The 27563-nt window shown below is 38.5% G+C and overlaps 1 protein-coding gene across 1 annotated transcript; it reads right to left on the reverse strand.

The window, feature by feature from the left end:
* Nucleotides 1–16844: 16844 nt before the first annotated feature.
* LOC140139254 (uncharacterized) lies at nucleotides 16845–19871 on the reverse strand. The gene is made up of 2 exons (XM_072161035.1): nucleotides 19233–19871; nucleotides 16845–16961 (listed from the first exon to the last, which is right to left on the reverse strand). The coding sequence occupies exons 1-2, from the start codon at nucleotides 19869–19871 to the stop codon at nucleotides 16845–16847; spliced, it is 756 nt and encodes a 251-aa protein (XP_072017136.1).
* Between the last annotated feature and the right edge of the window lie 7692 nt (nucleotides 19872–27563).

Genomic DNA, 27563 nt, shown 5'->3' on the forward strand with positions numbered 1-27563 from the left:
CACCACATGGGAAGAGGAAACTGGGACGGCCACGCACACTGTACTTACAGTATGTGCAGCACCTCCTGAGAGATACTGAAGGGATGCTGCAGCCAAACAAAATTGTTTCGCTTGCCCAAGATCGCAATAGTTGGAGAAAGCTTGTAGTCGCCTGCTCCGCAGACCACTGATGATGATGATGATGATGATGATGATGATGATGATGATGATGATGATGATGATGATGATGCCAAGGATTCTTGTAGGTCATATATTGTATCATCATCATTATGGGCTGGTTTATAAGCAGTGCCAAATATGACTTTCTTTCCTCCCTTGATTTCAACTATTTCAAGCTGGGTCCACAAGATTTCCTTCTTAGTTTTTAAAGCTATCTCCATGACTACAAGGTCCTCCTTGCTCGCAAAGAGTACTCCACCATGGCTGCTGGAGCTTCTGTCTTTGCGGAACACATTATTTGTGTCAAGAGGCAATTCCGTATTCTTGATGTCTGGATTTAGCCAGGTTTCAGTGGCCTCGATGATGTCTGGTTTGATAGTGTCAATAAGTACTTCAAGGTCAGCAGATTTATTTCTGATGCTCTGGCAGTTGATAATCATTATGCTCAATTTTCCTCTGGTTCCTGGTGTTTTACGGATAGGGACTTGATCACCATCATCAGTTTCTGCCGAGGAGTTATCTATATCGAAGGATTTCTCTGTGTTGGATGCGTTGAAAGATTTCTCACTGCAACTAGTAAAGAAGGAGTCTGAAAACACCACTACTTCACAAGCTGAACACATCCAGAGGAATGTCTGGTCATGCAGAGTGTTATATGTCCATGCCGCCACATTGGATGTGATGCCACTGCTCGCAGTTGTCACACTGAACTGCTTTATGACAGTGATTTATAGGGCCTTTACACGTGCCACAAGGTGCTTCACAAGAACTGCATCTCCATGTGCAGTTTGGATCTCTTCGATATTTGTTAAAGTCTGACATTTTGAGTTGAGTACATTTCTGATGAATCCATTCTTTGCATTCAAAGCATTGGATTTGTCTTCCACCTCTGCAAATAATGCCACTGCAAATGTAACAGGTATTTTGTTGAGTTGCTCCTTGGTGCATGATAATAACGGTAGCTTCAGTGTGGATACACTTCGCTGGGTTAACAAAATTACACAAGATACACTTCACAAAGCTCACTTACTGTGCTGTAAAGATGATTACAGAATGCTGCTTTACCCCCTTACACACACAAAAGAATAGGCACTTTTCTGATAATTTTCATCAATGTTACTCAAAACTTACTAATTTATTATACAGCAGTAAGTTGTATTTTAATTTGTAAATGTACGGCTCTTGCAGCGCACTGTTCGCACAGACTTCAGCTACCAATGGCCGCTCGTAGCATGTTGAACGACCGAACTCGGGTTGAGTCTACGAGCCCGCCAGTGCCTCGCCCTTTGAAGGACCTTTGTCTTCTAAGACTGGTAGTTTCGTCCACCCGACATATATATGAATCATTCTTCCAACACCATTTGTCAGATACCTTGCAGAAGCCAATCAAACAATTTGGGGTGCATTGTAAAAACATCTGGACATTTTGTGGACTAAAGTTTATTACCCCCCTGCACTCAAATGGATGAATGCCTTATTTCCGCCCTTGTTAGCTCCGGAACAGGTAACACCTTGCGTCCCATTGATCTCACTTATTTAATGCAAAGCATATTGCCATCTGGCACGTAATGTGAAATTACCAGGACAGCTATTGGATGAATGTTTTTCAGTGATGCTGCAATACTTTTGGCAAGTGTTTGTACCTGGTCATACCACTTATTGATCTTGTGTCTTGTTTCAGTCACTCTTTGGTTACTTGAGACGGTACCCCTCGTATTTTCTTCTTCACATGAACAGTTTTGTCTGTAGCCTCTATGTGGGCTATTGGAGACTAATTGATAGTATGTATACTGATGTTCAGGCCAAGGTAACTTTTGGGGATATTGATACAGACTTTTTAACATAGAAGACGGCGTAAAACAAGGCTGTGTGCTTTCCCCAATTTTATTTTGCGCCTACATAAACGAGTTTGCTAAACTGTTAAAGGATTGTAATGTAGGTGTGCGTGTCTGCGACGTAGAAATAGGGTGTTTGTTCTGGGCAGATGATATTGTCTTAATGGCTAATGATGCAGATGAACTTCAAAAATGCTTGACGTCGCCTCGTCATTTTCGCGCACCTGGCGGCTTGGTTTTAATTATGACAAATCTAATGTTATGTTAAGATCATAGGTAAAGAATCCAATAGGCAGGGAAAAAAATGCTCTGGAATTTAGGAGAAAGCACCATCTCTACTTGTGATTCATAAATATCTTGTGTCCACATGAACAACAATTTGTCCGATCACACGCATGTTTCGGAGGTTATTAAAAAGGGTAATAGAATTATCGGGTATATTAAGTCAATCCTTGATGGTCAAGATGATTTCAACAGAGTTTATTATGGGGATATTCTATGGCGCTCTTTAGCCCTTCCGTGTATTAATTATGCTAGCGCGGTGTGGATTTCCAATGTAGCGGATACCGAACGTATTGAAAACTGCAAACACAAATGGCGCGATCCATCCTGAAGGCTTCTCGTAATACCCCTATCGACGCTCTTTACGGGGACTTGGGCTGGGAGTCAATTGCTACTATTCAAGATCGCATCAAGGTAAATTTCTATGCGCGCCTTAATTGTATGGACATGCGTCGATGGCCCAAATTACTGTTCAATGCATTATTAAGTCTTGACTGTAATATTGATCACATTAGATTTAAATGGGTGTCTTCTGTCCGATCCGCTCTTATTAAACCATTGCTGTGACGTCAGTCTATTCAATAAACTGTAGATTATTTTTCTACGAATCAAGAGTTTTCTGCACGAATCTACAGTTAAGTGTGGATTCGTACAGAGAAGTGTGGATTCGTACAAAACATGTAATCTACAGTTTATTGAATAGAATTATGACTGTTTCTAAATTAGGCCTAAATGATAGAAAACAGAACATTATCATGAACAAATAACAAAAATGAACGACATTTGAAAATTATGAAACCATTTTACATAGTAAAAAATACAATGAATATACTATTTGATTTGTATAAAGCGCTGAGCTTATACGTTTTTCCAAAATTATATAATACAGAGCTATTTGTATGTAAAATAACAACGCAAATTTGGCATTTTGAGTGCAACTCGGCCATTGTACTTTCATTTGTGTCATAAATCTTTTGTTGAAGAAGCTCACCGATGTGATGGAGGATCCCCAACATCCACTCCACCATCGCTTGTCATATCATCATAACTCAAAAACTGGTCGTACGCAACTGCCCCGTGCAAATACAGACAGATACCTGAACTCATTTGTCCCTCAAGCTATTTTGTATCATAACTCCAAGTACCGTCGTTAATTTATGTTTTCATACCATTTCTTGGGAGTGCCTTTGAATTTCATTGTGCTTTATATAATACCTGTTTTTGTATTATGCTTGTTCTCTATTGTATTTTATTATGATCTCATGTGCATGTAATTTCCAGAAATGGATTAATTTTAAGTTTAACTTGACTTGACTTGACTTTAAATCTATTATTCCACCAAGATTTATAGGTAGGCCTATGTACTTTTTTTCTTTTAATTAAAAATATTTGATCTTTTGTCGGTTTTTTTTTCTTCATTTTTTGTTTTGTTTTTATCGTCACGTTGCATTTTGCCTGCAATTCGGCCATTATACTTTTATTTGTGTCATAAATCTATTATTCTGGTACGATTTGCTAGTGTAATGTTCTTTCCTTTTTATATTATTTTTAATAAAATTATTTTTCTTTTGTCATTTCTTTTCCTTTATGTTTTTTTCTTTTTTCTTTTCTTTGTATCTGCTTTATATTTTTTTATGTTTTTTTTTTCAGTCGCTGACGTATTTTATTTTGGAAATATCGCTGCATATGCCTACATTTTGTATGAATGCATTTAGGCCTTTGTATTTGTTTATTTAATTGTTTGTTTTTGAGCATGTTTGATTATGATAAAATCCACAGTAGGTATATTTTCTGTTTAATTTTTATTTGTTTTTCGTACAAAAAACAAGCTGCATTTTTTCATCAGATGGTATTTTGGCATGCTTGAATATTTACTTGGATCCTTCAGTAGGCCTAGTTCGATAATTAAATGTTATAATGTTACCGAAGTCCGGGTACAATTCTGGGTACGTAGGCCTACATTGATCGGATTTCAAGTTCAGGGGCATGTAGGTAAAATAGTTCATAGGGCCAACAAAATAAAACGAAGTCTTCCTTTACACTGTTTGCAAATTTGACAAGGACTTAACTGTGTTCGGCTAAAATTAGAATCCTATTTTAGATCCTTTTTCGAAACACAATTAACAATATATCCTCGGAATGATTCCATCGCAAAATTACAATTATTCTAATTATCATGATTTACGGGATGCATTTCAATGGTTGTTCCTAAACCAAACTCTCGATTCACGGAGTAGAGCATCATCATTATACTGATATCCCCATTTCTTCTGAATATGTTTATTATTTATATTTATACTTTCTTTAAGCAGGGTAATCCCATCAATGAAAACACTGATCTTCCCGGGGGCCCTGCAAGAGCCGTACATTTACAAATTAAAATACAACTTAAATAGTATTCATACTGAGTACATGAGGAAAAATATACATAGTTGAATATGAAATAATTATGAGTACATTATGAATTTATGCTGATGATTTAAATTATCTTGGTTGAGGTGCACAATGTAGCATTCTTAAGCATGGAGAGACTCATTGTATTATAGTTACTACGAATGTTAGATGGAAGATCATTCCATATTTTAACAGCTCTAACATTAAAAGTACGTTTACCAGAGTTTGAGTTCCATTTTGGTAGATAAAGCATATTAGAAATTTGGCCTCTGGTTGCAACATTATGTACAGAATGTGTAAATGTAAGGTTAGATGATAAGTAGGAAGGTGCTTGATCTTTAATACATTTTAAAACAATAACAAATGATTGTACCACCTTTTGTCAAGCTTAATCCAATTTAACTTATCCATCATTTCATCTGTTGGTGTTCTAATGTCAGCTGACAAAATAATTCTTGCAAGTCTGTTCTGGAGGATTTGGAGAGAGTTTGCAAGTTCTCCAGAACAATTTGACCATACAGGGCTACAATAATCAAAATGGGGTAATGCGAGAGCATTTGCCAGCATGGTCAGAGTTGACTGTGGAAGATAATACTTAATACGATTTATGACACCACATCTTTTAGAAATATTTTAGAAACATAGTTGATATGGTTAGACCATGTTAAGTTTGAATCAAATATAACACCAAGGTATTTAAACTGGTCAACTTTTTCAATGGTTTGATCACAATAACTTAACTTAATATCATCAAATTTAGATAGAACATGCCATGTACCAAATATCATAAATTTAGTCTTTTGATATTCAAAGTTAAGTGTTTTTTAAAACCAATCAGCAATATTATTCAAATTGTTTTCAAGATCAGTTTGAAGTTGGGATGCAGTTTCTGAAGAACAAAGAAGGGTAGTATCATCAGCATACATCACAGATTTACATGATACACTTTGTGGTAAAGTATTTACAAAAATTATGAAGAGAAGTGGTCCTAAGATAGACCCTTGAGGTATACCTATGTTTACAGGTTTAAAGTCAGAAAGAACCGAGTTAATATTTACACACTGATTTCTATTACTCAAATAAGATTTGAACCATTCAAGTTCATATCCGTTAACACCATACATACAAAGTCTATTTAAAAGTAGATTATGATTTACAGTGTCAAAGGCTTTCTTCAAGTCAAGAAAAATAGCACCTACAGCACGACGATTATTCATATTTTTCAAAATATAATCTTGAACATCAAGTAAAGTAGTGGCACAAGAATGATTAGGGCGAAAACCAGATTGACTTGGTGAAAGAATGCCTTTGACACTGAGATAGTCATAAAGTTGATTATGAATTGCACGTTCAATAATTTTTGAAATGGTAGGTAGAACTGATATAGGGAGATAGTTGCCAACATCACCTTTATCGCCATCTTTGTATATTGGTGCTACCTTGGCTCTGTTTGATCCACTATTATATAATTTCCGTATGGCAAATATAATAATTCATTATAAAGATAGGACATCCATCATCTGTAATAAAATCGTGTGTATAGCAGTACACATAACGCAAAGCAGGTTTAGCTTCCTTTAGGTGCAACACTGCAATGCCAATGATCTGCTATGACCAGAGATGAACCCGTGACCATTTTGGCAATTGTTATGCAAATAGAGACCTATTAAACGCATCTAATGCAGTACTACATACATTAGAAGTGGGTATAAACAGCTATTGATTGTCTAATCACTTTGAGAGGTTTTACGAATCCACGGTTATTCAATTTGTGTAACAAACATTTTAAATCAATCCTAACATTTGCAGATTGGTGTTTGTAAGAATCCACAGTTATAGAGAGTAATAATAGGCCTATTGTTTTAATGGTTTAGTATAAGCAATGGTTTAAGTCAGAGAATACACTCGAAACTGTTGATTCTTGATATTAATCCACTCGGCTCCGCCTCGTGAATCAACAGTTTCTCGTGTATTCTCCTTAACATAAATGCGATTTAAGCTATATTTTTGGGTACGATTCAACAGCAAATCCACGCTGGGCAAAAACGTACGTTTTTAAGGAAGCCAACAAACAAATGTACGAGTGTAAATTGGTATGGATTTAGTGATCACAATTTGGTGTATATGACCTACAAGTCTCGCCCTGTAAAAGGGAAACCCAAGATCTTGAAAACCAGGTCGTACCGTAAGTTTGATAATAGTTTGTTTCATGATGATCTTAATAACACTGATTGGAATTTTGTTTTTCAGGCTGATAATCCTGAGATTGCTTGGTGTTGTTTTAAAGACAAATTTAAACAGATTTCAGATAAGCATGCACCCCTAGTTGAGGTACGTGTGAAGGGGAACCAGCCTTCATGGTTCAATGAAGATATTTTGTCAATGTGTAAAGACCGGGATTACTACAAAGGTAAGGCACAGAAATCTGGTAGTGCCAAGGACTGGGAATTGTATCGTAATATCAGAAACCAGACTACAAATACAGAGACCATCAAGGAAAATAAGGATGACAGCAAACAGCTATGGAAAACCATCAAAACCCTACTACCATCCAAGGTGCACGGTAAAATCAGTGAAATCAATGTTGATGGTAAACAATTATGTGACCCCAAGCAAATTGCTGACACCTTTAATGGTTTTTTTGTCCAAATTGGTCAGAAGTTGGCCCAAAGGTTTGAAGGTAGTAAAGAGTGTGAACTTCCCAGCTACAGCGGGGAACCCCTTCAATTTATTGATATTGAGGATGAGTTCGTCCAGAAACAATTATCTGCCCTTTGTATTAACAAGGCCACTGGGCTTGATGGTTTAAGCTCTAGATTGTTGAAAGAGGGTGCTGCCCATATTGCCAAACCGCTCACTCATATAATGAACCTCACCATCTCCACAGGTATTATTCCTACAGAATGGAAACAAGCCATTGTTACTCCCATTTTTAAAGATGGTCTCAAGACCGAGTGTGGGAATTATAGACCAATATCGGTGCTGCCGGTTGTCTCCAAAATTCTTGAGAGGGCTATTCACAAGCAGGTTTATAATCACTTACTCTCAAAAGGGCTTCTTTCAAACATGCAATCAGGTTTCCGTCCCCAACATTCAACCCTTACATGTATCACAGATGTGGCCGATTACCTTCTTAATAACATGGACAATGGTGAGCTTACAGGTGCTGTCATGCTTAACCTAAAAAAAGCATTTGACACCGTCAACTATGAGGTGCTCCTGTCAAAACTAAAACATCTGGGCATCATAGGTAAGGAATGGGATTGGTTTTCAAATTACTTGAGTAAAAGGCAACAATGCACAAGCATTGATGGTGTCCACTCAGAACTTATGCAGGTGGCAGTTGGTGTGCCTCAGGGCAGTATTTTAGGCCCACTCCTTTTATTGCATTTATTAATGACATGCCTGGTGTTCGTTCCAAAAGCAAGGTTGTACTATATGCAGACGACACGGCCATCATGTACAACTCTAACTCCAGGGATGACATTGAAGATGTTCTTAATGAGGAACTTGCACTGGTCGCTGAGTGGATGCATGTCAATAAATTGACTGTTAATGCCTCAAAAACAAAGGTAATGCTGTTTGGGTCACAGCGTAAGTTAAAAAACTCTGTTCTTAACATCAAACTTAACAATGTAAAATTAGAACATGTACATGTTTTCAAATACTTAGGCATGTGGTTTGACTCACATTTGAAATGAAATACCCATGTTAAAAAACTGCAAATAAGATCTCGCAAAAGACTGGCATTCTAAGACGCCTGAGGTATTATATAGATCAGAAAACAATGACCATGTTGTATAATGCAATCATTCTCCCCCACATTGACTACTGCTGTCCGATATATGTAGGTGCTGCTGATAAGCTTATTAACAAAATCCAAATGCTTCAAAATCGTGCTGCAAGACTCACACTGGGATGTAAAGTTAGAGATAAACATGTTAGTGAAATCTATGGTGAACTAAATTGGATGAAAGTGGATCAGCGTGCAAATTATTTTAAATGTATTTTGATGTACAGGTGTATCAACAAGTTAGCCCCGAGTACTTGGTACAAACATCCATGATCGTATGAAGTCCCATGGTTATGGAACACGATTGCATGACACAATTAACATCCGTGTTGGTCGTAGTAGAACCAATTGGGGCAAGCGTACCTTTCAGAACTCGGGAGCTTACTTGTGGAACCAGCTTCCAGCACAGGTTAAAAACTCGCCCAATATTCACATATTCAAAAAAATGCTCAAAGCCCACATCCTCAATTAAACTGGTTTGTATCATGTTTTTTGTTTTCTGGGACTGGGTCTAGTATTGTATTGATTTATTGATTATCTCATTGGATTATTTGATTATGATTTGGCTTTATGCCCAACATGTACTTCACCATTAATGTACTGCATGTGCACACAGAGGAATTTTTGCATTCTGGTGTATAGGTTGTGGAGCATCATGGTGATTGAGTGGAGTGTTGCCCTGGAGCTGTGGGGTGCTTGCTGAGTTATGTAGAATTTTACTTTTACTTATTTAAAATTTTGCAGGATTTAGTAAGTGTTGCATGGTTCTGGGGTGGGTTTTTGCTTGATTAGTGTGGGTTTCTTTTACTTACATGACATTTGTGTAGGGGTTCATCTGTGGGTACATGTACTAGCATTACTGGTGAAACCAATTACATTTGCATTTCTTTGTATGTATTTAAATTAAATAGTTTTAAGTCACATTTTGGTTTTAAGTAAGATTTTGATGGTAATTTTGATAGTTATGTGTTCTTGTTTAATGTAATAGGCTTCAGCTTGATTCACTGTGAAAGTCAATGGTAGCACTCTACGTTTTGAGTCGGTCATGTGTGGCGCCTCCTGTGTCTTTGTGCAATTGTGGGATGTCCGATGGCTTTCGCAGTGAATCACACCCAGGTTTATTTTGTACTAGTAACATTTGGATTTTGCTGTGCTAAGTTTTTGTAATAAATTTATTTTTATCATTGTACTCTTGCAATCTATTTATATATAAATGCAATTTTATCAATTTTGTTGTACCTACATTTTATGCTCATTTGATTTTAAATTGTGATCCATTGTTCATGTATAGTCTGCACGGGAAGTGGCGCGGCTGTTATAGATGCGCCTGTGGCTTCGGAGCTAGTAGTTGTTTTCGGAATGTTTCGGCGTGGAGAGGGGGTGGTTTATTTGCGTGCGTTTTGGTGCCCCATTTGTCGGATGTCGTCCAATATTGACAGCGTAGTAGTGCTTTTGGGGAGAGGTGCCTGGGTTTGAAGGTTGCAGTTAGCATCGTTCAATGGTTGTTGTACCGGCGCTGTGGTGCGTGGGGCCCACCGTTGTCTAAGTCGCGCTTGCTTCGATTCCATACGGATAGCTGCAGCTTTTGAGTACGGGGATTTTTCTATCAAGGCGCTGCTGTGTTGTTGATGTTGAACCAAGTTGGATAGATACGGCATCGGAGTGCGTGTGGGTGGATCGTCCTTCCTTTTTATGTTGGGATATTGTGGGAGCAACTATTTGGTTCTGGAACTATAGGCGTATTTGTGGCGGCTGCGTTGCGTTTTGTGCAGACTTTATTTTATTGATAAATGATATGCATGCAATTTACAAAAGTGCAATTTATACTTTGTAATTTTATGCTTTGTAATTTACGATTAAGGAAATTTTATTTTTCAATATTTGTATATTTTTTATAACTTTGTATTTTAATATGTAAAGAGGGCCCCAGTGGAAAGCAGTGCTTTGTTCACTGATCTGGGCTAACCTCTATAAAGACGCCGTTAATAATAATAATAAAAAATAACGCTAAAGCTAAATCTTCTCTTAATGACTATGTTTTTATATAAGAAAGAACTTAAAATGGAAAGGTATCTTTGGGAAAAACTGATTTCCACGGAGCAAGTTTCAAATTTAAGGCACGGTCTAACACTCTTCCCCTTAATGGTAGAATTCATTCCTGGACTGTAGGCATGGACGAAAATTGCCCTTTGTGCATAAATGGTACAGAAGATCTTCGTCATTTCCTCTTTACATGCACCGCCTTGAATGATATATGATCTGAAGAATTCTACGAGCTAGAACGTAATCTTTCGGACCAGAATTTAGAGATGTTCTGGCATTTTTTTATGGCGGGGGACTTAGATGTAAAAATGTGCCTTATGTTGGGAACCCCCTGGGACCGTGAGAATGAAGTCAACAATTATTTTGATATGTCTTGCAAAAGTTATTTAAAACGTGCATGGTCTTTGAGATCCTCTGTCTTGAAGAATATTTAATGTCCATTAATTGTCATGTCATGCCAGTATTTAATTTAAGTTTATATTTTCATTATTCTATATTTTGTTTTAGTTCCTGCTAATTTCAAGCCAATTTTTGTTAAGACAGACAGTTTCTTTTACTTTTGTATTAATGCCACAATTTTACATGTATTTTCATTTGTCTTTTTAATTTGTTTCTTGTATACTCTCTCAATGTAAAAGAGTGAAAAACTTACTCCCAAAAAGAGTGGTTCCCTTATAAAACCACTCAAAAATGAGTGAAATGTGTTTTTTTAACTTCACAACCACTCAAAAAAGAGTGAAAACCACTCTAAAAGAGTGAATTTCAACTCGTTCAAGGAGTTAAATGAAGGACAACGGATCATGAAATTCTATAATGGTCATGGATATGGAGGCATAAGTATGTCATTTCAGCTTTATCTGCGGTTTACGTCCCTTATCTGGGGTTTAGACTGCTTTATCTGGGGTTTACGTCCCTTATCTAGGGATAAGGCACCTTATCTGAGGTTTAGATGTCTTATCTGGGGTTTATACTCCTTATCTGAAGTTAAGGCGTCTTATATGGGGGCTAGATGCTTTGTCTGGGGTTTAAAGCGCCTTATGTGGGGTTCAGATGCCTTGTCTGGGGTTTAGACTGCGTTACCCTACGTTTACGTCCCTTATCTGAGGTTAAGGCACCTTATCTGGCGTTAGACTGCCTTATCTGGGGTTTACATTCCTTATCTGCGGTTAAGGTGCCTTATCTGGGGTTAAGATTGTGTTATCATATGTTTACGTCTCATGTCTGGGGTTAAGGCACCTTATCTGGGGTTTAGACTGTATTATCCTAGATTCACGTCCCTTATCTGGGGTTAGGGCGCCTTATCTGGTGTTTAGACTGCATTATTTTAGATTCATGTCCCTAAATCTGGTTTACGTCCTCACCTGAGGGTAAGGCGCATATCTGGGGTTTAGATGCCTTATCTAGTGTTTACGTTCCTTATCTGGGGTTATTGTACCTTATCTGGGGTTTAGGTATCTTATCTGGGGTTTAGACTGCCTTATCTGGGGTTTACGTCTCTTATCTGGGGTTAAGGCACCTTATCTGGGGTTAAGACGCATTATCTTGGATTTGCGTCCCTTATCTGGGGTTACGGCTTCTTATCTGTGGTTTAGATGCCTTATCTGGGGTTTGCGTCCCTTATCTGGGGTTACGGCGCCTTATCTGGGGTTTAGATGCCTTATCTGGGGTTTAGACTGTGTTGTCCCCAGTTAACGTCCCTTATACAACTTATTTGGGATTTAGACTGCATTATCCTATATTTACGTCCCCTATCTGGGGTTAAGGTAGGTGCCTTATCTGGAGTTTAGACTGTCTTATCTGGGGTTTACGTCCCTTATCTGGGGGTTAAGGCGCCTTATCTGGGTTTGGATGCCTAAAAAATGTATCTGGGATTTAGACTGCCTTATCTAGGGTTTACATCCCTTATTTGGGGTTAAGGCGCCTTATAATAGGGGTTAGATGCCTTATCTGGGGTTTAGACTGTGTTAGACTAGGTTTATGTCCCTCATCTGAGGTTAAGGCGCTTTATCTGGGTTTAGATGCCTTATCTGGGTTTACGTTCCGTATCTGGGGTTAAGGCGCCTTAACTGGGGTTTAGACTGCCTTATCTGGGGTTAAGGTGCCTTATCTGGGGTTTAGACTGCCTTTTTCTGGACTTTACCCTTATCTAGAGTTACGTGGGGTTTATATGCCTTATCTGGGGTTTATGTTCCTTATCTAGGGTTAAGGTGCCTTAGTTGGTGTTTAGACTGCCTCATCTGGGGTCTACGTCCCTTATCTGGGATTACGGCGCCTTATATGGGGTTTAGATGCCTTATCTGGGGTTTAGACTGCGTTATGCTAAGGTTAAGGTATCTTAGCCCCAGGTAAGAGAACGTAAACCCCGGATAAGGCAGTCTAAACTACAGATAAGACCCTTATCCCTAGATAAGGGATGTAAACCCCAGATAAGTCAGTCTAAACCCCAGATAAGGGACATAAACCCCAGATAAGGCAGAAGTGACACACTTATATGCTTCCATATCCTTGACCATTTTAGAATTAGCCAAAAGGGTTTAATTCATGATCCTAGGAGCTCCCATTCAAAAGTTACGTTTTCGCTCTACCGAATGGGGGCCATCTTGGATTTCTGGGCAAACAATGTCATAACGTCAAACTAATGTCAGATTCAGAATCCTTGGGGTGGATTTACCCAAAAAAGTGTCTTTGTACACGATTTTAGGTGCTCTGGTCCCAAACTTATTATTTCAAGATGGCGCCGGCGGCCGCCATCTTGGATTTCTGGCTAAAATTGATGTGGTAAATGTCAAAGTAATGTAAGATTTGAAATCCTTGTGGTCAACTTATCCGAAAAAGTGTCTTTGTACACGATTTTGGGTGCTCTGGTTCAAAACTAAATTTTTCAAGATGGTGCCGGCGGCCATCTTGGATTTCTGGGTGAAAATGATGTCGCAATGTCAAACTAATGTCAGAATTGGAATCCTTGTGCTCGACATACCCGAAAAAGTGTCTTTGTTCATGATTATAGGTGCTCTGGTTCAAAACTTAATTTTTCAAAATGGCGGCGGCGGCCATTTTGGATTTTGGCCTCTAGCGAAAAATGCCGGGATTTTCACGAGGGACATGGGGCTAATTTTTTTTCTAAATGGTCCATAGAAGTCGAATCAATCGTCAAACCTTACTAGCCAGAGAGTGGTCACGGAATTGAGGTTTTTGACTTAACTACTCATACGCGATTTTCTCGGAAACGTATTTTGCATTTGTCCTGCACGTACGCTATTATGTGTGTTGCAACGACGACATATAAATGACGCGCCATTACATATCTAGGGACTGGGTAGCTGGGGCTGGGGGGGAGGGGGTGGTTGCTGGGTAGTTTGGGGTCGTGACAATTTTTTAGCACCTCGGCGAAGTAAAAAATAAATAAACACCTCGGTGAGACAATTTTTTTTTTAAATCGTAAAATCCTCTATTTTCACCAATTTGTTTTTGAATTTATTAAACAAATGTTGGTTATATCTGTTTACTGACGCTCTATTGACGGAACCACAGTTGTACCAGTGCGGGAGATTTAATTTGTTCAATCAATTCATGATCGTGTATTGAAAATCACTGCTGTGTACAATTCTGTATAGCACACTAACAAGTATATAATTTATGGAACCCACGACCTTGGGACACCGCAGTTTTACGTCGGGGACACCGCAGTAATGGCCTAGTCGGATTGGTGTATATAAGTCCATACTTTTACCATTTTACGTTCTGTAGCACCTAAATTCTCGCGTGCCGTGAAAAGCATCATTATTTTTAGGTTAAATGAGTTCACATGGTGAGTTTTGAGCGCGTAGCAGGGAAACTTTTCCAAAGGAGATCCATGTCTAAGAATTATTTTCTTCAAAACATAGCCTTATACCCAGACCCATGTGTAAGAGTTCCTCACGAAAAAACATACTCACATCCATCGCCATCCCCACATCTCCCCATCTCCCATCTTCCTGAGTCAGTTGGCATGGGAGGGTAGTAAAATGGACGCAACTTTAAAACTATTTGGAGTAGAACTCCGGTGTTTTTTTTTAATTGTATTTGTTACTTTTTTCTCCTTCATTTGACACCACTCGGGAGAGGGGTCATACTTTTGTGGCATTACAAGATATGTCCATTTAAGACCAAAAGGTTAGTGAGTAAGTAAATAACATAAACCCCTATAGGGTGATACACCAAAAACTCCAGAAAGGGAAGAGGAGAACAAGACTGAAGACAAATGAAGAAGTTAACATGTAGGGGGAACTGGGGTGAAGTAAAGTGAATGTAATGGAAAGTGAAGGGAGTTAGAAAAAGGGGAAGAAAGTGAAAAAGAAAATTAGAAGGCAAGACTAGGCATAAGGAAGGGAAAAGTAAAAAGGAACGGACGATTGAAGAAAGGAAAAATTATCAGAGGGGAAATTGATGGGGGAAGTATTACAAATTTAACTCTATTATAACAGATGGAAAGGGTAGGGAGAGGTGGAGGAAATTCAAAAGATTCTTGAAGGAAAAAATCATTACAAATCAGAAGCAAAACGTGTATGCTCTGTCCACAGTGGTCGGTTGGCCATACATTATGTAGGCCTAGGTGAAAATTGATTGCAGTAAATTACCAACTGTGTGATATTTGCACTCTTATTTCAGAAGTTAAGATTGAGCTGTTTACGACAAATAGTTTACGATTTTAAGCAATATCTGTTTAAATCACACATTTTCTTTTAAACAATTTGGTTTAACAGGTTAAAACAAGGGTTAAACAGAAAGATTAAGATCCGTTAACTTTTCACAAGTTAAAGCATCGCGTGTCGCGTAATTTAACCAATTATTGTTTAAAATGACATATTAAGCAATGGCGAACACACACATGTGTGGATCGTATTGCTAACGCTTCCTGAAACTTCATTCAAAAGGTAGGTTTTGAGTCATTCAAGCTTAAACAAAAGTCGAGATTCGTTTGATAGGTTATGCATGGGCTTCTCTGGGACATTAAAGATGGATATTTATGGGTTCATTAGCTAGATTTTGGCAACATTGGAATTGACATTTTAGCGCCCGTATATACGTACCGTACGCACTAGCAGTACTGTACTACAATACGTGTATCAGTCAGTGCATAATGTGTGTACATGTCGAGATAGCGATGTTCAGTATACAATAGTAGACGTGGTGCATTGAAAAAATAACTTGGGCTGTACCGAGTTTTGGAATTTAGGTTGATCAATCTGTTTTAAATTGTGTTTGCATATTCTAAACGAGCTTTCTATACGAGCATTTGGTGAAAATATGACTGTAAATTACAATTGTGGCGCCAATTGTAAGACAAAGGGTCAAACTTAAGTTTGTCCACACGTCAGCCTATGGGATATGTCATCAGTGGTGCAATTTCAAACTTTGCGTGGATCCAAATTGATTCTCACAAACTCTTCTGGCAAGAATTACCTTACTGCGTTTGGAAAAGGAATATATTTAGCATATATATACAATTTTAAATTCTCGAAAACTAACTTTAGGAGAGTCGTTCCGGGAATCGATTCTCTGTCTCGCCGAATGTGCAACCCTCCGTCATTATTGAAATTACCAACAGTATATGTTTATTGCGTTAGGCCTTCATGAATGTATACATTATTTTATTTTCTTTTAATTTATATTATGGAGTTATATAAAAGTTGTGAAGGAAATTTGTGAGTACCTTTGAAATTGGGTAAAGTTGTTTTTGGACCACCCTGTAGTGTTCAATCATAGTATAAAAATTACATCTCTGGTATTTCGTTATCATTTCAGTCAGAAATATGTCAAATTAACGATATAAGAGAATCGCGCGTTATTGTCGGGAATTGGGTAGCCCCCTATTTTCCAGTTCTTGATATTAAGTCGTATTTTGCTTACAGGGAAATGAATAATCAATAGTATTACCATATAATCTTCATCAGTTGAATTAGGTGGTCTTAAACAGGTTATAATACAAGTAAACATTAACAAGCACGGACCATATGCTGTACCACTTGCACTGATTTCCAATTAGCCAATTCGGTCAAATGCAACTACCCGCAATTTGGTACGTGCACACTACCAGGGAAAATATGACTTCAGAGTGTTTCACCATATATGGTCGCGTTTTAGACCCGGTTTTAAAAGAAAAGGAACTGGAAATATTAAACCACAACGAAATAAATAGCGTGATAAACAATGTAAGCTATCGGAAACTTGAACACCGCCGACCTTGTAAATATAGAGTTTTGAACTGGTAATAGTTCCTAGATAAATTGCAACGTAGGCCTACGTGCGTTTTCATTAAACCCTCTCAGATTTGTTTAAAGGTTGACAAGCAATCCTAATTAAAGGGCAACTTGTCTCAGCGTCCTGCATTTCAACGCATTCTTTTCCATTTTCTTCTCCGCCTTCCTCTTTTCCATTTTCTTCTCCGCCTTCCTCTCATTTTCTTCTCCGCCTTCCTGAGTGTTTCACCATAATATATGGTTGCGAAATATACCCGGTTTTAAAAGAAGAGGAACTGGAAATATTAAACCACAACGAAATGTATGGCGTGATAAACAATGTAAGCTATCGGAAACTTGAACACCGCCGACCTTGTAAATATAGAGCTTTGAACTGGTAATAGTTCCTAGATAGGAAATTGCAACGTACGTGCGTTTTCATTAAACCCTTTCAGATTTGTTTAAAGATTGGCAAGCAATCATAATTAAAGGGCAACTTGTCTCAGCGTCCTGCATTTTAACGCATTCTTTTCCATTTTCTTCTCCGCCTTCCTCTTGTTATTTTTTTCTCCATTTTCTTTCTTTTATGGTTTATGCTACATGAATAATGCAGTATAGGTGAATACCCAATCCTGGGGGGGGGGTAGGGATGTATGGCTGGGATTCCGAAAAATTACCCGCCTTTAAACAACATCCCTACCCCCCACAGGATTGGGTATTCACCCATCTACAGTGGTCAAATTTGAAATTGTTATCAAAATGGTCTCAAACAGTTCCTCTCAGCATACTAATCCATAGTAGAATAGGTTTTACATATGTGACCGTTCACGGCGAATGAGCCGTAAATTCCTCCCCCGGTCAATTTTGTTTTATTTCGTGTTTCAAAAATAAACATCATAAACTTAAAAATGGTGTATCATTTGACTTCAAACGATATCCAGAAGCGGGGTTATGGTTTGTTAAACTTTGCTCCTTCAACAAATTTATAGCTTTTTACGTTTTTACATGTGTCTCTTTTTCGACATTGCTGGCAATAAATATCAAACAGTCATAATTGGCGGTCATTTCAAATCATCCCCAAGTCAACGAGGTTTAAGAAAGTTCTCTCCTTGTTAATTGTTGGTTATGCATACCTGTACAAAATACAATGCCTGGTAACCCACCACTTGAATAGGATTTAGCAAAAGCAAACAAAGACCAGAGCTATTAAAAGTTCAATAGCCATCTAAGGTAGAAGCTTATTATCCACTTCAACAATAGGATTATTGATTAGTTTTTGACTATCAAAATGAGACAGATGTCGGGTCAGCTTAAGTTACCGATGAATACGACTTCTTCGTACACATTTTACACCGTAACTCAGAATACAATTTACGGAATTTACGGCTCATTTGTGCTGCCGGGTCACATATGTAGGAAGTTTGAGAATTAAAGAAACGGTGACCTAAAACCTACTGAAGAAACAAAATCAAAAGTTGCACTTTTGTGTTCTAATCAATGAAATCACAACGATAGTTTTAATGTGCTAATCAATGGAAGCACGGACGCCAGTGTACAAATCAATAGGGCATGCAACGAAGCAAACTGCAACTTTCAAATTGGCATCTTCTTTGGCTTTTTGGAGTGTCTTTTCTTGAACAATTTTAACGAATAAGGTCTTAAATATGAGCTAAAAGATGCAGCTATTGGCTGCTAGTTCCAATTATGATATATCTGTTTTTAGAATACAAAGTTCGTTTTTCAAAACCAATTAAATACTGTTTTTCGCTGACCTGACAGTTTCGAGTGTCTTGGGCGACACTCTTCTTCAGAGTGAGATATGTCCACACACCTCCGACGAATATCGGCCTGTAGAGGGCGCACTACACGCGGAGATGATTGGGTCATAGATTAAAAATTGCCCCCTCGTCTCTGGTAATGACTTGCGGGGATTTCTTCCTTATCCAGATGGATTCCATAATTCTTCTTAATCTCGCGTCACCTTCCTTGCTAAGAATTTTGGACCCTTTCCAATCGATGACATGGTTTTGTTGTACAGAATGATCGGCTATCGCTTTCAGATTGTTTTCTGGTCTGACGGGTGTAGTTCTTTTTCAAACCCGTAACTTTGTCCGTTTCTGTCATGTGTTCACTTAGTCTCGTGGAAAATCGTCACCCACATATGACTGATCACAATCAGAACAAGGGATTTCATATAGAGTCTGCTGTAGAGTCCGGATCGTTCTTGTCCTTGGGGTGGACGAGCATTTTCCTTAATGTGGAGTTGGGTCATTACAGTCATTTGATTGCAAGCAGTTGATTACATACATACACGAGAGTTTTTGTTACACGCCATTTCAAAAGATCACAGCGTGAAAAACCAAAACATATGCAAAATATATACAAGAAACAATTGAAAAACAAAAGAAAAATGAAACAGGTGGGTTTTAAGGCCTTTTTTTTTTTAAAGGCAGAGACTGTTTGAGCACTTCGCATAGATGACGGCAAATTGTTCCAGATCAGACGTGCATTGTAGGTAAATGCCTTGTCGGCAGCGGATTTGAAAGTCCAACTGCGTATGATCGGCACATTCAAACGTGTGCGATCTGAGGCGGATATAAGGCCCTCACGAGGATTCTTAAGTTCCAGACATGGTGACAGGTATTCTGGTCCAATGCCGGCAAGGCATTTAAAAACATACAGCATGGCTTTGAAAGTTATTCTATCCTCTACAGACAACCAGTGGGGCTGATGTAAAAGCGGTGATACATGGTCCCTTTTCTTTGCACAAAAGATGATTTTTGCAGCCCAGTTTTGGAGGGTCTGAAGGCGAGCAATATCAGTAGTGTTGGCACCCATGAGGAGAACATTGCCATAATCAAGTCTGGATAAGATAAGTGAGCGGATAATATCATTACTAGTATCAAAGTCCAAGAATCGTCTGGTACGAGAGATATTGCGAAGATGGAATGAAACACTGCGTGTGAGTGAAGAAATTTGGTTACGCATGGTCATGCAGTTATCAAAGATAACTCCAAGATTTCGGACTGTTTCCGATGGTTCAATGGCCTCACTTCCAATTTGGAGTGTGACAGCAGGCATCTGGTTCTTAACATGAGATGAAGCGGCGATGAAGAATTCAGTCTTCTCACGATTGAGTTGAAGCATATTGCATGTCATCCATGATTGAATGTCACCAATGCATGATGTAAGAGAGGAGAGTGCACGATCAATGCACGATTGACATGCCGGGTCAAAGTTGGTATACAGTTGATTGATTCATATACCAGAGTTACTGAGACTAGTTCTACAATTATTGATCATGTTGTCTGTAATAATTGGAATAATATCTGCCAGTCGGACACGGTCAGTGTAGGTCTCAGTGATCATTTCCTCATTTATTGCACCAGGAAGATCAGTAAGGTGCATAACGTGATCAAGGTGCGATCTCTTACAAATTACAATAAAGATGTCCTGCTGGATGCACTGACCGTGGCCGACTGGTCACATGTGTATTGTAGTGATGTAGATATAGCCTGGAATTGTTTTAAAGAAACCTTCTTGGGTATTTTAAACACCATTGCTCCCATTAAGGAAATTCGTTTGAAAAACAGAACTGAGCCTTGGATGTCCAGTGAAATTCTAACTGACATAAGAGCTCGGGACAAGTTTTTACACATGTTTAAAAATAAGAAAGACCATGAGCTGTATTCCAGTTACTGTAAAATCAGAAATAAAGTGCAAAGAGATGTTAAGAAGGCAAAAGCTACTCATTTTGCTAATAAGATCGAAGAAAACAAAAACAACACCAAAGCTCTTTGGAAAGCACGAAGAACAAAGATCAGTCTCAAATTGTGAAATGTGTTTTAATTCAAGCAAAGTGGCTGACTATATTAATGAATTCTATACAAATGTTGCTGATAATTTGGTCAATAATCTTCATTCATCAGAGGGAAATTTTTTGTACAGAATCAGATGTTTTTGCAAATTATTATACTGATAAAGGTGTTTATCCCAATTCTTTCCAGCTCTCACCTGTTACTACCGATTCTGTGTTTAAAGAGTTATGTGCTTAAAATTCATCCAAAAGTACTGGGCTCGATGGAATCTCAGCTAGATTCCTCAGGGATGGTGCTAAAGTTCTTAAAGACCACCTTGCTCATATTGTCAATTTGTCTTTTAGTTCTGGTTCTGTTCCAAATGACTTTAAAACTGCCCGTGTTAAGCCTCTGTTTAAAAAGAAAGATCGTTCTGAAGTTGGTAATTATAGGCCAGTAAGTATTAGTGTTGCTTCCAAGCTGCTTGAGAGGGCCGTCTATGTCCAGCTTGAAAACTATTTGAGAGAGAAAAATATTCTTTATGGTTTTCAGTCTGGATTTAGACGATCTTTCTCAACAGAGACCTGCTTAACTCATCTTACTGACTATGTTCATAACCAAACTTCATGGGGCAATTTTACTGGTATGGTTTTAATTGATCTTCAAAAGCATTCGATACTGTGAACCATGCCATTCTACTTAACAAACTTGAGGCCATGGGTGTTTCTTCAGTAGGTTGGTTTAGATCTTATTTTAGTGGTAGGAGTCAAATTGTTAATGCCAATCAGGTTGATTCTGGTCCACTGGAAATTTCATGCGGCGTTCCCCAAGGCAGTATACTTGGCCCTATTTTATTTCTCTGTTACGTGAATGACATGGCGATCAGTGTCAATTGCAAACTTCTTTTATATGCCGATGACAGTGCCTTGCTGGTTTCACATAAAGATCCAAAAATTGTTGCTGATAAGTTAAGTCAAGAATAACGGAGTCTTGCCGACAATGGTTGATTGATAACAAACTTTCCCTTCATCTCGGTAAGACTGGGTGCATTCTGTTTGGTACTAAAAGGAAGCTCAATACTATTGATAATTTCTCTGTCAAATGCAATGGTGAGACTATTGATAACTCTACGTCTGTCAAGTATTTAGGTGTCACTCTTGATAACACATTGTCTGGTGATTCTATTGCTGCAAACGTCATTCAGAAGACCAGCGGTAGACTCAAATTTTTATATAGACAGGCTGGCTTCCTTAATATGAAAACCCGCAAGATACTGTCATCGGCCTTAATTTTATGTCATTTTGATTACGTTTGTTCTTCGTGGTATTGATAAATTTCTCAACATTACAAAAATAAACTTCAAGTCATGCAAAATAAGACTGTCAGGTATATTTTGGGATTGGGGCCCCGTTCCAACATTGGTCAAAACGAGTTGAATAAGGTTGGGATGCTTTCAGTCAATGATAGGGTTATTCAGCTTTAAACTAAATCATGCCTTTAAGATTTTTCATGATCTTGCCCCTGAATATTTAAAATTGTATTTTACTCGTATATCTGCAGTTCACAGGCACAGTACCAGGGGTAGCCCATACAACTTTGTTGTTCCTCTTTGTAAAGGTCAAGCTAGTCGCACATTCTATAACACCACTATTCATCATCGGAATGCTTTGTCAAAGGGAATCAAGCAAGTTAATAAAATCAATACTTTCAAAATATTAGTCTAAAAACACCTTGCTGGTCAAGCTAATTAATTAATTTGAGCTGGTCTCACTTCTTGTGCAATATTTCGTGTTGGTGCTTCATATTTTTTTGTCTTCATTGTTTTTTGCATTCCCCCTCCCCACACTTGTTTAAGGACCCAATGGAAATAGGCTTTTCTTTTGAAAAGCTTTTTGGGCTATCCTTGGTGCTCTGCTGTTTTATAATGTTTTCATAATGTTTTATCATCTTAATGTGTTGGTTTTTAAAATGTGTACATCTTTTATTGTTGTTTGTTCTCTATTTATATGTAAACATTGTATTTTCTGAGTACCGAAGAAAATCAAATCAAATCAAATCAAGTCTCATCGCTGTAGCGAGTCCATGTTTTTGGAAAATCCTGTTGGCCTTCTAAGATAATTAAAAAAAAGATAATCCGCTGACATAAGGTATAACTACCAGTCCTTTGGATTTCTTGCTGTTTTCACTTTTCTTATGTTTTACTTTTCATGTTTTCATAGTCTTTTTGTTTGCATTCTGTTGTTTCACCTTCTTAAAGGACCAATTTGGATAGCCAGAGAGACTAAGTGTTTTTTTTATCTTTGCTTCTTCTCTTCTTGTTGTTTGTCATCCTCGTCTGAAACTAAATTACCCCACTGCGGAGAATATCACCAGAATTTACGCCACGCCTAAAATTCACAAAGAAGGCAGCAAAGTCAGACCAATTGTTGATTACACTGGTTCCATTGCATATCAAACTTCCCGAGCCTTGGCTGACATACTGGCACCGTTAGTCGACACAACAGAACATCATGTGTTAAATTCAAAAAATCTCGCTGAGGACATGACAAAAGTTTTCATTGAGGAAGGTGCGATATTCAACTCTCATGACGTGGTTTCATTGTTTACCAACACTGAGTCGCTGGAAGTAATAAAGAACAGACTTCAGCAAGACACAACGTTGAAAGACCGCACCTTGTTTTCAGTGGACGATGTCATTGAACTTTGCGTTTCGTCCTCACAACCACATACTTTCTGTTTAGGGCAAAATTTTCAAACAAAGACTTGGCGCGGCCACGGGCAGCCCCGTTTCCCCGGTGGTGGCCAATTTATACATGGAATTTTTGGAAGAAAAAGCTATCGCGTCCCCCCCCCCCCCCCTTGAGTGTGGAAAAGGTACGTGGATGATGTCTTGGAGATTGTAAAATCTGATCAAGCTAACAACCTTACTGATCACCTCAACAGCACAGACCCCACGGTCAGCATAAAATTCACTTACGAAAAAGAACATGACGGTAAAATACCATTCCTCAACACACGCATAGTTAGAAAGCCAAACGGTTCAGTGAAATTGCTCATTTACCGCAAAGCTTCGCACACAGACCAATACCTGAATTTTGAGTCATCATCCAGCTCACCACAAGCTGGGTGTTTAATGGACAGGATGAACCCATTTTCTAAGTCACATCTATGACCCAATCATCTCCGCGAGTAGTGCGCCCTCTACAGGCCGAAATTCGTCGGAGGTTTGTGGACATAGCTCACTCCGAAGAAGTGTCGCCCAAGACACTCGAAACTGTCAGGTCAGTGAAAACAGTATTTAATTGGGTTTGAAAACGAACTTTGTATTCTGAGTTTCTGCAAACCTGATGAATTTATTCACGGACTATACCTGTCTTTGTTTAGGATATACACTGGGTGAACATAACTGGTAACTTAGTTTTTTGGCTTGCTGTACTCATTTGACGTGTATTCACTATACCCAAAAGAGGACAATATCCGATATATCCGGTTGTTATTGTGTCATAATTATGCAGCACCGGGGAGTTGTGCGGTGGTTCCTCCGTTTGGCTACCTTTGTAGCTTTTTGCATCCATATTTGGTTATGAGAAAGTGCTTACGTGGTTAGCAGCAGTACCCATGTCATATACTCTCTTACCTGAGAATGCATTTAGGCGGAAACTAATCACACCACCGCACCCTTTAGGGCAGAGATGTATCGTTCGAGTCCGGACTCGGACTCGAGTCGGACTCGAGTCCACTTTTTGTTGGACTCGGACTTGGCTCGGACTCGGACACAAAAAGACTCGGCTCGGCTCGGACTCGGATTATTAAAGGACTCGGACTCGAAGGCGAGTCCGGTCCGAGTCCAGTCCAATGTCCAAATCTATGTAAACTGTGAAATGATTATCTAAAAATGTTAAAATAGATCTCAAATTTGTTGACTTTACTTATTTGGCCATTTTCCAAATTAATTGGGGCTGTCAAATCTGTGACCTGTTATTATTCCTACATATCCACCAAATTATTTACATTTATCTGTCACTTAGCAGAATCATATTTTTGTTATCATTTAAAATGAAATAATTGATAATTAATCAAATGCATAATTTTATTAAATATTTGGACTATATAAAAATTCCTACAATGTAAGACTTCTTTCATGGAACTTTCCAATCCATTAAGCTCTTGAAAGAGAAACATGCACACTGGACCATACACCTCAGCTCCCACTCAGTAGGGCTATATAGGCCTATATGCTCAGTAAGTGAGTACACATGACATTTTTGTGGGCCAATTTGAAAATATGTTTAGAATTATAAAGGTGAATTTCTGTTAGTATTATTATTATTATAATGATGATGATGTTAATTTTCTATTTGTATTTGAATATATTGCAATTCATTTACATGTAATACTGCACACAGCGTATAGGTATGCCAGGCAAACCTATCTGCTAGTCATGATTCGCCTAGAACACAATACATATTTACATAGAAATTTAAAAGAACATGTAGGTCAAGGAAACCTACATAAATATGTTGTCTATACTTCACTTGACCCAAATATATGATTTTTTTTATGGCGATGAGACACTCGCACATGGAATTTTAGAGACCCGGATTTTGATAGCAGTTCCACATAGAAAAGCTGCTATCATCATGACACTAAGATCTAGAAACACCACCGAAATCCCAGACAAACTAGTACCTAGACCAGTGACTTTGACTCGCGTAGTGAATCCGACACTGCTTAGCAACGACTTGAACAAGGACGCATACCCGGACGCAAGCAAGCAGATAATGTTCGCGTCTACAGAACATGTTGCATTTGACGCGGGCGATAACGGCGCAGTAACCACGCAACCGAGAGCGGCAGAATGTACGCGATTATCTCCGCGCCTAGTAACCCTGTCAATCCGTCAATATCACCTTGGATACTGGGCTTCATCTCCCGCTGTGGTAAGAGATGGGCAGTCATAGGTCTAGGTGGTATGACCGAAATGCTGTTTTGTTAGCTGAATCTTTTTGATGAAAGTCAATCTTTGACAAGATGTAACTTTGCTACGGAAAGTGCTTTGACAAAACGGTTTTCAGTTTTGACTTTCTTTACTCAAGGGCTTTAATTTGATATATAAAATGATGCAGTTTGATGGCAAATTTGAATTCACCTGGCATACCTACAGCCTTGTCCCTAGCCGCAATTAAGTTAACTGTGAGTTTACATGTAGTGTGCTACACACACACACCCACACACAAAATACCCCCACATGCCTGCTGTCTGATACAGGTACTAGGTGGTCTGATACATGTAGTTTTTACCTTCAGGAGTAACCTGTTCATGGACATGGCTTTTGAAGGAAGTGTGTACGGTTGGTTGGTTGAGTCAACAGTGTTGGGTGGGGTTTGGTAGAGTGGTGTGTGGTGTGATGCAGTGAGTGACCTTCTCATCACATTTCTACAATTTTATCATCAAAATGCCATAAAATTATGCGGAAACTTTAAAATTGACCTTTTTCAGCAAATTTGTATTGTAAATTTTTCAAATAAGAAATAAAATATAAAATTTTGCTCCATTTTTGCAAATAATGACCCATTTTTTCAAAATGTTGTACCAAATGACCCCCAAAATTTTATACCCAATTACCCCTTTTTCATTTTGTTATATCCAAACTAAGCAATGCCAATAGGTAGATACCTGTCACATTAAAGTTGAATGACCCCCCCCCCCCCACCACCACCACCGGGCATGGACTCTCACCCCGAGTCCGGACTCGAGTCCGGACTCAGGTCTTATTTTGTTGGACTCGGACTTGGCTCGGACTCGGCACCCCTGGACTTGGACTCGAGTCCGGGCTCGGACACAAAAGGACTCGGACTTGGCTCGGACTCGGATACAAATGGACTCGGCTCGGCTCGGACTCGGACAAGCTGGACTCGGGTACAAGTCTGCTTTAGGGGCTGTGCAATAATTATCCCTCGGGGGGAGGGTAGGCAAAACATGCTTGCACATTCACGTCCTGCTAAATCAACATTGCCTCAAATCGCTTGCCTCCTCTCGGCCTGCCAAAAATCAGTGCCCCCATCTGCACATGCCAAATTGTTGGGGATCCTTTAATGGCCTAGTTTCCCTACTGTTTTCTTGAATGAGTGCCAACAATCTCCCCCTTTTTTACGTGCCAAAATCTCTTGCCCCTCATTTCGTCCTGCAATTGTCACACTCTTTCTTTCCCTGACATAAAATATTGCACAGCCCCTAATACAGTTTCCCTGCATGGATGTGGTATGCCTATAGTGACTTGAGCAAGCGCTATTATATTATTCATCACGCATGCGTATGGGATGTGTTTGGCAAAACATCGACTGTAGGCGAACATATTTGTACAAACGGACCCTGGGATTGTGAAGGCATAAATATTGGGTGCGATTAAGGGCTGGGGTATGAACGTTTGGACAGTATTTATTGTGGGACATTAGAGCACATCAGACATATCAATTGCATTCTGAATACGTAGAATGTCATTCTGATATCAAATAATTTTGATTTTTGAAATTCGCAATTTAATACACATTTTATGGCAAATCATTAAAATTGATATTTTTGATATTTAACAGTACTTGAAGTAAACTTTATAAATCTGATGATTTATACTTAAAGTGTATGTAGGTGGGATGAAAAGCCGACGATCAATTGAAAATTTTGACCTTTCGTATTGAAGATATGGATTTTTTTCCCCAAAACACCAACAAAATTAGGTCTTTTTGGGAAAAAGTCCATATCTTCAATATGAAAGGTCAAAATTTTCAATTGACCGTCGGCTTTTCCTCCCTGCTACATACACTTTAAGAATATGTCAATAGATTTATATAATTTACTTCGAGGACTGTATTATATCAAAATTTGCAAAATATCAAATTTTATAATTTGTCATAAAATTTGTATTATATTGTGATTTTCAAAAATGAAAATTATTTGATATCAGAAAGACATGCTTCGTATTCAGAATGCAATTCGATAGGTCTGAGGTGCTCTCATGTCCCACAAAAATACTGTCGAAACGCAA

This window comes from Amphiura filiformis, chromosome 18 (genome assembly GCF_039555335.1).
Source record: "Amphiura filiformis chromosome 18, Afil_fr2py, whole genome shotgun sequence".
NCBI lineage: Eukaryota > Metazoa > Echinodermata > Ophiuroidea > Amphilepidida > Amphiuridae > Amphiura > Amphiura filiformis.